The sequence below is a fragment of the Podarcis pityusensis genome, assembly GCF_964106645.2.
Source record: "Podarcis pityusensis genome assembly, chromosome: 4".
Lineage (NCBI taxonomy): Eukaryota > Metazoa > Chordata > Lepidosauria > Squamata > Lacertidae > Podarcis > Podarcis pityusensis.
In genome coordinates, this window is record NC_138027.1 from 4,654,901 (window position 1) to 4,669,107 (window position 14,207).

General features: G+C 47.8%; 1 protein-coding gene across 1 annotated transcript in view; it reads left to right on the forward strand.

The window, feature by feature from the left end:
• Window positions 1-14,207, forward strand: part of INPPL1 (inositol polyphosphate phosphatase like 1) — an 84,136-nt gene that overhangs the window by 34,995 nt on the left and 34,934 nt on the right. The window contains exons 3-10 of the mRNA XM_081001802.1: window positions 548-698; window positions 1,406-1,526; window positions 4,164-4,304; window positions 4,657-4,747; window positions 6,902-6,991; window positions 8,760-8,858; window positions 10,557-10,707; window positions 11,599-11,705. Of these exons, the coding sequence (XP_080857928.1) occupies window positions 548-698; window positions 1,406-1,526; window positions 4,164-4,304; window positions 4,657-4,747; window positions 6,902-6,991; window positions 8,760-8,858; window positions 10,557-10,707; window positions 11,599-11,705 (951 nt within the window). The remainder of the gene's footprint in view (window positions 1-547; window positions 699-1,405; window positions 1,527-4,163; window positions 4,305-4,656; window positions 4,748-6,901; window positions 6,992-8,759; window positions 8,859-10,556; window positions 10,708-11,598; window positions 11,706-14,207) is intronic.

A 14,207-nucleotide genomic window follows, 5' to 3' on the forward strand; every position in this document is an offset into this window, starting at 1 on the left:
GCACGATTTCTGTTCTCATCCTGAAGCAAAGTTTTTAACCCGAGGTAATATTTCTGGGTTAGTGGAGTCTGTAACCTGAAGCGTATGTAACCTGAAGCGTATTTAAACCAAGGTACCACTGTATTGTAGATGATAAAAATTTAAATTATTATTATTTTCTTACCTGTACTGATGATAGTCATTGTTTGGATGGGGGGGGGGGGCTTTTATCCATTTCCGCAGTCACACAATCAATCAATCAGTAGCTGAACTGGGTTCCACACAGTCGCAAAAACAAATTAACCGAAAAGGGAGGGAGAACAACATTTCTTTATCCGCTTCCTCTGTGCCAAGCCTCTATCATGCTGCCCCTTTCTTGCATTTTCTCCAAACCTTAAAATCCTAAACGCTGCGACCTTTCCTCAAGGGGAAATCGCTCCACACCCGCCCTCAATCCTCCTTTCGGCTGCCGTTTTCTGAACCCTTTCCCAACATCCTTTTTGAGGTGAGGCAACCAGAACGTCTTTCTCTTTGCCTTGACGGGTCCTGCTCCCTCCTTTCCCTGCAGACATCTCAAGGGGTCCAGGTGAGGCGGTTCAAGACCCTGAGCGACCTCATCACCCTCTACCTGCAGCCGAACCAAGGCCTCGTCTGCACGCTGCTCTTCCCTGTGGAACGGGAGAAGGACAAGGAGAATGTGGAGGACAGGGACTACTCAGGTACAAGCACACCTTTGAACCCCAACCCACAGGTGGTCGATCTTGTCTGCTCCCCTCCTGAAAGCCCTTTGCACCAACAGGGACAGGAAGGCCCTTACCTTAGGGCAGTGTTGGCCAAACTTGGGTCTCCAGCTGTTTGGGGACTACAGCTCCCATCATCCCTGACCACTGGTCCTGTTAGCTAGGGATGATGGGAGTTGTAGTCCAAAAACAGCTGGAGACCCAAGTTTGGCCAACACTGCCTTAAAGGTAAAGGGACCCCTGACCATTAGGTCCAGTCGCAAACGACTCTGGGGTTGCGGCGCTCATCTCGCTTTACTGGCCGAGGGAGCTGGCATACAGCTTCCGGGTCATGTGGCCAGCATGACTAAGCCGCTTCTGGCGAACCAGAGCAGCACACGGAAACGCCGTTTACCTTCCCGCTGGAGCGGTACCTATTTATCTACTTGCACTGTTTTCGGCACCTGCTAAAAAGCACTTTTGTTCAGACAAGCCTGCCCACGTGTTTAGGAAGCTCGTGTGAGTTTTAATCTACTTTTAGTTTATTGGTATTCCAACTTTCCAGATGTGTTAACTTATTCCTTCCTGATAGTTTTATTGTTTTGGGGTTTTTTTGTATTAAACAAAACAACAGCAACCCTGCCAGCCCACACATTGCAGCTTGGTGATCCTGTTTCTGCTGACCGTTTGCCTTCTGCCTTCCACAGATGGGGAGGACGAGAAGCCCCCACTGCCTCCCCGATCGGGGTCCACCAGCCTTCCTGTTGGCAGCACTGCCGCCGGCCTGGCTAGCAACGCCCCTGCTGTGCAGGACGGGGCACTCGAAAGGTAAATAATATCCCTTCTGCATCTCCGGAACTCCCTGCCACTTGACATCAGCCAGCCCCTTTTGCTTTACTCCTTTCGGCTAAAAACATTTTTGTTTAGCCTATCCACAAATCCTGATATGTTTTTAATTTATTGCTGCTTTTAAATCTTTAAATTGCTCTTAATATTAATTTGTTTTTTTATTTTATTAAACAGCTTTGAGGGTTTTTTTTTAAACAATCAAGTGGGGTGTGTGTGTGTGTGTGTGTGTGTGTGTATGTGTGTGTGTATACACACACACACACACACACACACACATAAATAAATATATAAGGGGTGTGCACTGTTGTATATACCCCATGTGAGAATGTGAGTCTCTGCCAGTGGGGTATGCTGGGGTTTTTTTGCTGCCCACCCCCCTTGCAGATGTTGGTGTTCTTCATCCTCCAGTACCGACTGCCCCCTTCCCAAATTTGACCAGGTCCCTTTTATCTCCCCCTTTAGATGTGATGCAAGATTATCTAATTGCGAAATGTACCACTGAAAATGTACTTATCTATTTGTTTCGTTTGTGAACTGCTTCCCATAAAACGGCCTGGTGCAATTTAACATGCACCGAGCCCCCATCGCTCTCAGCACCAAGTAAGAATGTTGAGAGATTCAGCATGCAGCACAGAGTTAAACTGTGGAACTCCTTCCCACAAGAGACAGTGATGGCCACCAATTTGGATGGCTTTGAAAGAGGTTTAGACAAATTCATGGAGGAGAAGGATTATCAATAGCTACTAGCCACGAGCAGCCCTTTTGGGGCAAGAATATCCAGAACACCCTTCTTTATTCAAAATGATTTTATCTTTTTGAATTTTGCTTTGTTTTTAAATTGCTTTGAGACCTTTTTTTTTTTCAAACAAAGCACTCAAAACAAAAATGAATGAATGTATGGTAATGGGAAAGTCGCCTTCCCCTCTGCACCTCTGTTATATCGTAAGAACCTGAGGGGAGACCTGCTGGATCAGGCCCACGGGGACCCATCTAGTCACAGAATCATAGAAATGTAGAGTTGGAAGGGACCCCTAAGGGTCATCTAGTCCAACCCGCCCTGCAAGACAGGGATCTCAACTGAAGCGTCCCTGACAGATAGCCACCCAACCTCTGCTTCAAAACCGCCAAGGAAGGAGAGTCCAGCGTCTTATACTGTCAGAAAGTTCTTCCTAACGTTTAGTCAGAATCTCTTTTTTTTGCCACTTGACTGCTCAGTTTCAGGGTGTTCTCCCCCCCACCATGTGTTGGGATTCTATTCCACTTTTTGCTGCAGATATGTGGATTGTTGCATGTCACATGCCTGTTTACATTCCAGCACGCCTTCAGGACTCCCTGGTCCTGAATGGGGCAACTGTGCCCCTGAAGGACCAGGTGTGCAGCCTGGGAGTCATTCTGGACTCACAGCTGTCCATGGAGGCGCAGGTCAATTCTGTGTCCAGGGCAGCTGTCTACCAGCTCCATCTGGTATGCAGGCTGAGACCCTCCCTGCCTGTAGATTGGCTTGCCAGAGTGGTCCATGCTCTAGTTATTTCTCGCTTGGACTACTGCAATGCACTCTATGTGGGGCTACCTTTGAAGGTGATCTGGAAACTTCACTGAGATCCAGCACTGAGGGCCTTCTGGCAGTTCCCTCATTGTGAGAAGTAATGTTATAGGGAACCAGGCAGAGGGCCTTCTCGGTGGTGGCTCCCGCCCTGTGGAACACCCTCCCAGCAGATGTCAAGGAAATAAGCAGCTCTCTTATTTTTAAAAGACATCTGAAGGCAGCCCTGGTTAGGGAAGTTTTTAATATTTAATGCTGTATTGTTGTTAACACGCGATTGGGAGCTGCCCAGAGTGGCTGGGGAAACTCAGCCAGATGGGCAGGGTATAAATAATAACATTATTATTATTATTATTGTTGTTGTTGTTGTTGTTGTTATTGTTATTATTACAACTAATCCAGAATGCGTCAGGTGGCCTGGTGACTGGGAGCGGCCACCAAGACCATATAACACCGGTCCTGAAAGACCTACATTGGCTCCCACTACGTTTCCGAGCACAATTCAAAGTGTTGGTGCTGACCTTGAAAGCCCTAAACGGCCTTGGCCCAGTATACTCCACCCCCATCGTTCTGCCCGGACACTGAGGTCCAGCTCTGAGGGCCTTCTGGCGGTTCCCTCACTGCGAGAAACCTAGTTACAGGGAACCAGGCAGAGGGCCTTCTCGGTGGTGGCACCCACCCTGTGGAACACCCTGCCATCAAATGTCAAGGAAATAAACAACTACCGTATTTTTTGCACCATAACACTCACTTTTTTCCTCCTAGAAAGTAAGGGGAAATGTCTGTGCGTGTTATGGAGGGAATGCCTATGGGTGGCATGCCTACGGATTTTCCTCCTCTAAAAACTACGTGCGTGTTATGGTCAGGTGCGTGTTATAGAGCGAAAAATACGGTATCTGATTTTTAGAAGACATCTGAGGGCAATTTAGGGAAGTTTTTAATGTTCGATCTTTTATTGTGTTTTTAATATCCTGTTGGAAGCTGGGGAGGCCTGACCAGATGGGCGAGGTATAAGTAATACATTATTATTATTATTATTATTATTATTATTATTATTATTATTCCTCTTCCAGCACCACCAACGGGCTCAGCACCGTTTCCCACGAGTACCTGAAAGGCAGCTACTCCCTGGACCTGGAGGCTGTGAAGGCTGGGGCCAGCAGCCTGCCCCACCTGAACAAAACCCTTGTCACTTCCTGCAAACGCCTGCACAGGTGAGATGGGAAAGGGGAGCAGAGCAACGTCCGCCTGCCTGTTGACATAATATGCGGCTGACGAACGGTGCTTTGGGTAAACAGAGGTGGAAAGAGGGTTGCTGAGAAGGCCAGCTCTCCAGATCAGGGCTCAGAGCAGCTGGAAACCTCAAAATAAGCAGAAGCGGTTCTTGGCATTGCATGCAGTTAGTTCAGACAATTAAAGAAAATAATAATAATAAAAAAAGCCTCACAGTCTGACAAATGTCTGGGTTGAAGAGCTAGAGAGAGAATAAGGAGAACCAGGAAGTGGGGGGTGGCAGGAAGGACTGCTCCGCCGCAGAAATATAAAACCCGGTTCTTGTTCTTCCAGCGAGGTGGACAAGGTTTTGTCTGGCTTGGAGATCCTGTCTAAGGTGTTTGACCAGCAGAGCTCCCCCATGACCTCCCGGATCTTGCAGCAGGTGGGTGTGGCGATTGGAAGCAGAGAAGCCCCCCCCCCCAAATAACTGAGGGGCTGGAGCACCTTTTTCTTCAAGGAAAGATGAAAAGCGGCTTTTTGGGGGTTAGGGTAGTGGATTTGACAGAGCTGGAAAAGGTCTAGAAAAGGGAAACTGAAATGAGCATAGGACAACCCTTGAGATATCTGAAGATGGCACTCCTGTCTCCTCTCAGTCTCCTCTTTTCCAGGCTAAACATACCCAACTCCTTCAACCGTTCCTCATCAGGCTTGGTTTCCAGACCCTGGATCATCTTGGTCGCCCTCCTCTGCCCACATTTCAGCTTGTCAACATCCTTCTGAAATTGTGGTGCCCAGAACTGGACACAGGACTCCAGGTTGGGGGTCCGATCAAGGCAGGATAGAGCAGGAATATGACTTCCCATGATCTGGACACTAGACTTCTGTGGATGCAGCCTAGAATAGCGTTAGCCTTTTTTGCTGCTGCATCACACTGTTGATTCATGACTTGTGGTCCACATGACCCCTAGATCCTTGCCAGGTGCCCCCCACCCCAATTTTATATTTGTGCATCTGGTTCTTCCTGCCTAAGTTCAGGAATGAAATCCACTCGGTTAGTTTGGGCTTCAATCTGTTAAGGTCATTTTGAATTCCGATCCTACGACATTAGCTGCCCCCTCCCCCAGTTTGGCGTCCAGCCTGCAAACTGGAAGAGCACCCCCTCAATTCCTTCAGCCAAGTCATTTAGAGAGGTACATGTTTTGCTCTCCAGGAAGTCCCCCTTAGCCCAAAGGCCTCCGAAAGTGGCCCCGACTGAACCCCAACTGAAGGTGGGCTGCTTTTGAGAACCAGTGTAGTTTAATGGTTAGAGCGTTGGACTATTTCCCGGGAGAGCCGAGTTTGCATCCCCACTCAGCCATCGCGTTCACTGTGTGTGACCTTCTCTCAGCCCAACCTACCTACCAGGGTTCTTGTGAGAATTAACTGAAGTCGGGGAGAAGCATGCAGGACACCGTCAGCTCCTGGGGGGAAAAGGTGGGGCGTAAATTGAACCAAATAAATAAATAAAACTAGACAAATGAGGGTAAGGCTGTCAGTCCCTTATCCTTCCCTGCTCCCTGTTCATTTCTCTGATTTTCTGTCTTTATTTACTAGTCATGATGGCTATTAAATAAATTTTAAAATAAATTTATGTATTTTACTGGTTCAGAGGTAAAGGTAAAGGGACCCCTGGCCATTAGGTCCAGTCGCGGACGACTCTGGGGTTGCGGCGCTCATCTCGCTGTATTGGCCGAGGGAGCGGGCGTACAGCTTCCGGGTCATGTGGCCAGCATGACTAAGCCGCTTCTGGCAAACCAGAGCAGCGCACGGAAACGCCGTTTACCTTTCCGCCGGAGCAGTACCTATTTATCTATTTGCACTTTTGACGTGCTTTCGAACTGCTAGGTTGGCAGGAGCAGGGACCGAGCAACGCGAGCTCACCCCGTCGTGGGGATTCGAACCGCCGACCATCTGATCGGCAAGTCCTAGGCTCTGTGGTTTAACCCACAGTGCCACCCGCGTCCCTCTAATTCAACGGAACGGAATCTGAATCCCGAATCCTATGAGCTCATTTCTGTTCCCACCTGCTAATTTCTGTTCCCAATTAGCTGATCCTGGGGGCTTGCAGAGCACAGGGTTTTCACAAGTGCCGATGATGATCAGCTTCACCGAAAAACCTGTGTACAGTGGTACCTCGGGTAACATACGCTTCAGGTTACAGACTCCGCTAACCCAGGAATAGTATCTCAGGTTAAGAGTTTTGTTTCAGGATGAGAACAGGAATCGTGCTCCGGCGGCACGGCAGCAGCAGGTGGCCCCATTAACTAAAGTGGTGCTTCAGGTTAAGAACAGTTTCAGGTTAAGAACGGACCTCCGGAACGAATTAAGTACTTAACCCGAGGTACCACTGTATTCATTACCAGCCTATCCTCCGTGTTCTTTCTGGTTTGCTGCTTTAAAAAGCTGTAGAGGCCAAATTCCACAAAGTCCTGGAACAGGACTTGACTCTGGCACCCCCAGAATCAGTTCCTGGGCCCCCGGGCGTCTCCTGCCCCTCCTGTGCCAGAAAACTTCTCCCGGGTCTTTGTTTTCCAACCCTCCTTCTTATGGTCCCCAGACGGCCAGCCAAACCGGAGAGCAGGAACTGGAGAGCCTCGTCCTGAAGCTGTCCGTCTTGAAGGACTTCCTGTCCAGTATTGAGAAGAAGGTGAGTGCCAGCCATGAAACCTGGCGAGGGGGGGGGCCCTCTGCCCTTCCCCATCTTCTCTGGAAGGAGAATGGGATGGAGCCCCATGCTGGTGCTGCTTGTTAATAATAATAATAATAATAATAATAATAATAATAATAATAATAATTTATTATTTATATGCCACCCATCTGGCTGGGTTTCCCCAGCCACCCTGGGTGGCTTCCAACTGAATATTAAAAAAAATACAGCATCAGACATTAAAAACCTCCCTAAACAGGGCCGCCTTCAGTTGTCTTTTAAAAGAAAAATACAGTAGTTGTTTATTGCCTTGACATCTGTTGGGAGGGCGTTCCACAGGGCGGGTGCCACCACCGAGAAGGCCCTCTGCCTGGTTCCCTGTAACTTCACTTCTCGCAGCAAGGGAGCCGCCAGAAGGCCCTCAGCGCTGGACCTCAGTGTCCGGGCTGGATGATGGGGGTGGAGACGCTCCTTCAGGTATACAGGACCGAGGCCATTTCGGGTGTTAAAGGTCAGCACCAACACTTTATTATCTGTCCTGTGCCTTAAGCTCCCAGAGTGGGATAGAGCATTAAAACACAATATTAAAAACAATTTAAGAAGCGGGAAGTGAAGTTACAGGGAACCAGGCAGAGGTGGTGCCCGCCCTGTGGAATGCCCTCCCACCAGATGTCAAGGAAATAAACAACTATCTGAAGGCAGCCCAGTTTAGTGGAGTTTTAATGACTGATGTTTCAATTGATATTTTTAATCTGTTGTTGGAAGCAGCCCAGAGTGGCTGAGGAGACCCAGCCAGATGGTTGCTGTTGTTGTTGTTATATTTAAAGCAACTTGTGGAAATTAGGCATGCCCTGATAATGCAAGTGTCAAAAGCCAGAAGGTAAAGAAGGGGTGTCCTCAGCATCCTCTGAAGGTTCCAGGCGCAGCTCTTTGGCGAGGGAGTCCCACGACGTAGGGGCCACCACAGAGGAGACCCTCTTCCAAGCGGACACCCTGCCCGAGCTTCTGAGGGCAGTGGAACTGTCAAGACGGCCCCCTGTGTCGATTCTGGCCCCTGGAAGCCCCCTTTCAGTTGTTTGGGGACTGAGTCGTTTAGGGTTTCAAACGCCAACAGACACATCGTGAATTGAAATGGCCTGGCAACCAGCACAGTTAATTTAAAACGGGGAAAACATAGTGTGATCTGAACGGGACCCCAGCCAGCGACCCGACTGATGTGTTTCGGGCCAGTTGAAGTTTCCGAGTCGTCTTCAAAGGCAGCCCCACGCAGAGCGCATTGCAGCCACCCAATCTGGAAGTTGCCGGAGCGTGGAGTTCAGATAATCTCCGTCCAAAAGCAGACATAGCTGGCGAATGCGCTGTATCTGGGAAAAGGCCCTCCTAGCCACCGAAACCGCCTGAGCCTCCAATGGCAAGATTGAATCCAAGATGGAGATGGAATTCTCCCACGGCCCGCCAGTCTCTGGCTTCTCCCACAAGGGGGGAGAAAGCGTGAGGGGATCTGAGTGCCAGATGGGCAGGGTATAAATATATTATTATTATTATTATTATTATTATTATTATTATTATTATTAATATTTATTTCAACAGGGTTGTCTTAACTGTCTAATTTAATTGTCGACTTTTACGTATTAACATCCGCACAGCTGGTTTTACACTTTGCAGGCTGCTTTAGAAGCCCGTTTTGGGTTTAAGCAGAGTATAAATTGACGAAGAGGATAATCCCAAGTTATTATTATGGTCATACTCTCATCTATCCCCCTTGCAGGCTTTGAAAGCTCTCCAGGACATGAGTTCCACAGCCCAGCCTGGGCTGGCCCTGCCTTCTTCGCGAAAAGCAAAGAGCATTCCTGTCCAGGCATTCGAGGTAAAAGCCAAGTCTTTTCAATCACTCCTTAGGCTCAAGCCCAAGGCTGAGTTGCAGTTGTCTGCGGGCAGAGAAGGCGCAGAAGGAGCTCCAAGTTTTTAGCCCTCTATGGTGCCAAAGGGAACACTTTGGGCTGAATGTCCCAGAAGCCAAAGAGGCCGTCCAAATTCACCCTTCCGGTCGCCAGGGGGCCAAGATTCAGTCGCCTTTGCAACTCCTTCTACACGGTGGCAAAAAGGAGAATGTGTATTAACTTTCCGCATTCCCTCCATTCCTGTGAAGCTGCTTGGAGTCACCGTTGGCCCATGTAGCTTAGCATTGCCAACACTGACTGGCAGAGGCTTTTCAGGCTTTCAGGCAGGGGCCCGATCCTCCCTGGAGATGCCCCTGGGACATTCTGTACGCGAAGACCGCTACGGCCCCTTCCCCAATTAATTGAGGAGGCAGCGGCAGTGTAGTGGTTAGAGCATCGAACCAAGGCCTGGGAGACCCGGGCTCAGATCCTTATTTGGCCACAAAGCTCTTTTGCCAGGTGACCTTGGGCCAGCCGCTGACTCTCGGCTCAGCCTACCTCACAGGGTTGTGGTGAGGATCCGCGGGGAGGTGGAGAGTTCCCTGCTTCGAGCTCCCTGGAGGAAAGGTATATAAATGCAAGAAACATAAATAGATGCACGAATAATTATCTTGTGTGTTGAGAAACATCTCATAGTACGCCCCACGGAGGACCTTGTGGTCTACAAATAATAACACCTTGGAGATCCAGGGCCTCAGAGAGATTACAGTAGGTTGGCCTCGACCAGGGCCAGGGCCTTTTCAGCAATGGCCCCAGCCTGGTGGAACGCTCTGCCACAAGAGATCAGCGCCCTGCGGGATTTGACATCTTTCTGCAGGGCCTGCAAGACGGAGTTGTTCTGCTAGGCGTTTGGCCAGGGCTCAGCCTGACTCCCCTTTTATTTTTGCATAAGAACTAGTATGAAAGAGGCTTCCCAGCATTCTCTAAACAGTTGGACCAATGAGCACTTACTGTTCCCAACCCTAACCCTGCAGAAGCAATCTAATTTGATTTAGACCTGTTTTTAGGAGGCAGTTTAATTACTGTTTGATTTTTTTTTTATATATAAGATATTTATTAAGGTTTTTTGAAATATTACAGTAAAAATGAAAAAGAAAAGAGAAAAATACAAAATAAAAACAGTTAAAAACACACATATTTTCAGTTACTTATTTTCCTTTAGCTTGTTTCCCGGACCAACTCGTACCTCCCTTTTTTGTATTCCACTTCAATTTATTGGTTCGCAAATCCTTACCATTAGATTTTAACCCATTTATAACCCTTTTTTTCATATTCTCTTAAAGCATTACAGCTAGAAACCGCTTAATTACTATCCAACATCATTCTATCATTCATTAATTTTGCAATATTTCTGTAAATAGTCTTTAAATTTCTTCCAATCTTCTTCCACCGACTCTTCCCCCTGGTCTCGGATTCTGCCAGTCATTTCTGCCAATTCCATATAGTCCATCACCTTCATCTGCCATTCTTCCAAAGTGGGTAGATCTTGTGTCTTTATACTAATGTTATATATTTGATGTTAGCCGCCCTGAGCCCGACTTTGGCCGGGGAGAGCGGGATATAAATAAAAGATGATGTTGATTGGACATCCTCCCTCCCTCCTTCCCTCCCTCCCTCCCTCCCAGGTGAAGCTGGACCTAACCTTGGGCGACCTCACGAAGATCGGGAAATCTCAGAAGTACACCTTGAGCGTGGATGTGGAAGGTGGGAAGCTTGTTGTTCTGAAGAAGCAGAGGGACTCTCAGGAGGACTGGAACACCTTTGCTCACGACAAGAGTAAGGAGGAGCCCCGAGTGTGTCTTTCGCTGGAGACCCACCGCCAGCAGTGCCCTCTTGGGGACCGAGTCTCCTTTGCCCTAACCCTCCAGACGATCAGGTTGTGGCCTTTTGAGGAATCCACCTTAAGGAACAAGCCCTTTCCAAAGAACTGACTTATTTGGGGAGGGGCGAGGGTTTCCTCGTCATGTTTTGGTGATTCTCCTGCCTTGACCTGATGGCTTGAGCTGCGCCCTGAAACATCTTTTCGTCCATTTGAGAACCTGCCCACAGGGAACGCGCTGTCTCAACCTGGTCCCCTGCCCGGTGATGTGTTGGACTACAACTCCCATGAGCCTCAGCATCTTACGGCTATGCAGGCTGGGGCTGTTGGGAGTTGTAGTCCAACAGGTGCTGGGGAGGCACCAGGTCAGCGAAGGCTGCATTCAACTCCTACCCGTCTATCTAGAAATGCCCAGCAGGTGAAGCAGCCCGAAAGCGAATTCCTAAGGGAAGGGGAACTGGAAAGGGGGAAACCATCATTCCTACGCATCGCTTTTGTATTTATTTAATAACAATTATACACCCCTTCACTGTAAAAAGAGAGAAAACCCTCCCAAGTGGTTCACACGAAAAAAGATAAAGCAATAAAGCGAAAAGGTTGCAACAATAATTTACGACTTTCAAAAAGTTAAAATAGCAACAGACTGAAAACGTTAAAGCTCACACCAGCTTTCTAAACACCTGGGCAGGCTTGTCTAATCCAAAATGTTTTTAGCAGGCGCTGAAAAGAGTACAGTGAAGGTGCTTTCTTGAGGTCAAGTGGCAGGGAGTTCCAAAGTGCAGGTGCTGACACACTAAAAGAGCCGAGTTCTTACAGATACTGATCCCCCTCTCCCTCTTTCTCCCCAGTCCGCCAGCTGATAAAATCCCAGCGGGTGCAGAATAAGCTGGGAATCGTCTTCGAGAAGGAGAAAGAGAAGACTCAGAGGAAGGACTTCATCTTTGTTAGTGCCAGGGTGAGTGTTTGGAGCGCCAGCGGTCAAGATCCCCTTGGCTAGAGGAGCGTGGAAAGGTCAGGCGGAGGGGCAGCGACCGGTCCCAGATCCCCCCCGTGAGCTTCTTGGCCAAGTGGGCGATTTGAACCCTGGTCTCTCCCACGTTCTAGCCATTGCAGCACCATGGGCTCTCAGGTTTACTTATAAATCTTAGAGGTTTTGTAAATAAGTTGAACAGGTTGTCCTTCTGCCACCTGTGGTGCTCTGCAGTCCCTGGCTATGTAGCTCTCTCTCTGTGTCTCTGCTGGTCCCGTCACTGCAGTGCTGGTTTACGTATAAGCTAAACAAGCTATAGCTTAGGGCCCTACTCTACTCTGGATATACATTTCCAAAATCTAAGATAAAAAACAAATAAAATAAAACCTACATATAGCAACAGAGTTTTGTGTTGTGTAGGCTCCTGTGATGTAAGTCATGGGCCTAGCCTGCTCCCTAAAATATCACTGGTTTGCTGCTTTCTATATATAGGGTGCTTCCATTCTGCATGGACTGGTTGCATGGCAACACATGCAAATGGCTTGAGATACCTATTAGGTCCATAAATTAAGGTAAAGGTAAAGGTACCCCTGCCTGTACAGGCCAGTCGTGACCGACTCTGGGGTTGCGTGCTCATCTCGCTTAAGAGGCCGGGAGCTAGCGCTGTCCTAAGACACTTCCAGGTCACGTGGCCAGCGTGACGAAGCTGCTCTGGCAAGCCAGCACCAGCGCAGCGCACGGAAACGCCGATACCTTCCCGCTATAAAGCGGTACCTATTTATCTACTTGCACTTAAGAGTGCTTTCGAACTGCTAGGTGGGCAGGAGCTGGGACCAAAGGACAGGAGCTCACCCCGCCGCGGGGATTCGAACCGCCGACCATGCGATCGACAAGTCCTAGGCACTGAGATTTTACCCACAGCGCCACCCGCCTCCCTTGGTCCATAAATTACCATCTAGCATATACAGTCATACCTCATGTTACGTTTGCCTCATTTTACGTTCTTTCAGGTTACGTCCCGTGGTGACCTGGAAGTACCGGAAAGGGTTACTTCTGGGTTTCACCGCTCACGCATGCGCAGAAGCGCTAAATCGCACTTCGCGCATGCGCAGAAGCATCAAATCGCGCCACGCACCTGCGCAGATACGGTGCTTCAGGTTGTGCTCTTTTCATGTTGCGAAAGGGCCTCCGGAACGGATCCCATTTGCAACCAGAGCTACCACTGTATTCAACACAAAAAAACAGCAACAATTTGTTGTTGACAACAACATATAAAGGGCCCCATTACCTTCAGTAGCTTAGGGCCTCATCAAACTTAAATTCGGTCCTGCCTCACTGCGATTTCTGCCACAAGGAAGCGTTGTTGTTGTCATGTTGCTGTTTCTTGTGGCTGCCACTCAGGGACTCAAGCGCATGAGAATGTTGACATCCATGTGCACAGCATGTTGGTGCCCCATCCGTTGCCGTGGTTTCCAGTAACTGGGATTCAGAAGCATCCCTGCTTCTGTCTGCAGAGGCAGCCATTGTGGACAGCGGCTCTCGATAGCCTTTCCTTCTCCATGAATTTGTAGCGTGAATTAGCATGAGTGGCATGAATTGGGGCTGAAGAGGGTCAGGTGTGGGGCAGTGTCCTACTGCTCCTGGAGGGAGGGAGGCCTGTGGATGCGACTGGAGGGGAGGAAAAAGGAGGAAAAAACTGGCAAAAATTCACCAAACATCCAACATTTATTATTATTATATTTATGATTTTCAGTTTTATACATTTTAATAATTTGACAGTCATTTTAACATTTCAAAACTTGACTTCCTTCCCCCTTAAATTTGTTTTTTATATTTTCTGCAAATATAAATTTGCAGTGCCTTAAATTTGTTTTTTGTATTTTCTGCAAATTCCAATTATTATTTTCTAATAATAATTTTTATTAGTTTTACATATAATCACATTACGCACCTTTTTGCCTCAGCTGAGCCTAATGACTTCCCTCCCTCCCGCCTAATGGTTTACAAACTTACGTTTTGCTTCTTTCCGTATCATTTCCTTTCCTATTCTTGTTATTACCTAAAAAGTTACATTACCATACCTGAATAGGTAGCAATTTCATTTTACAAATCTTCAGATAACCCTGCTAGTGATGTTAATTGCTTACAGTTGTCTTTCAAATATAGTATAAATTTGTTCCAGTCCTTTTGGAATGCTTGGTCTCGCTGGTTGCGGATTCTTCCCACCAGTTTCGTCAGTTCTGCAAAGTCCTTCAATTTCATTTGCCATTCTTCTTTTGTTGCTGACTCCTGATGTTTCCATCTTTGGGCTAACAGAATTCTTGCTGCAGTAGTTGCATACAAGAACAACTTTTTATCTTGTCTCGGTATCTCTTTACCCACTATACCCAATAAGAAAGCTTCTGGTTTCTGCAAATTCCAAATTAATAATAATAATAATAATAATAATAATAATAATAATAATAATTTATTTGTACCCCGCCCATC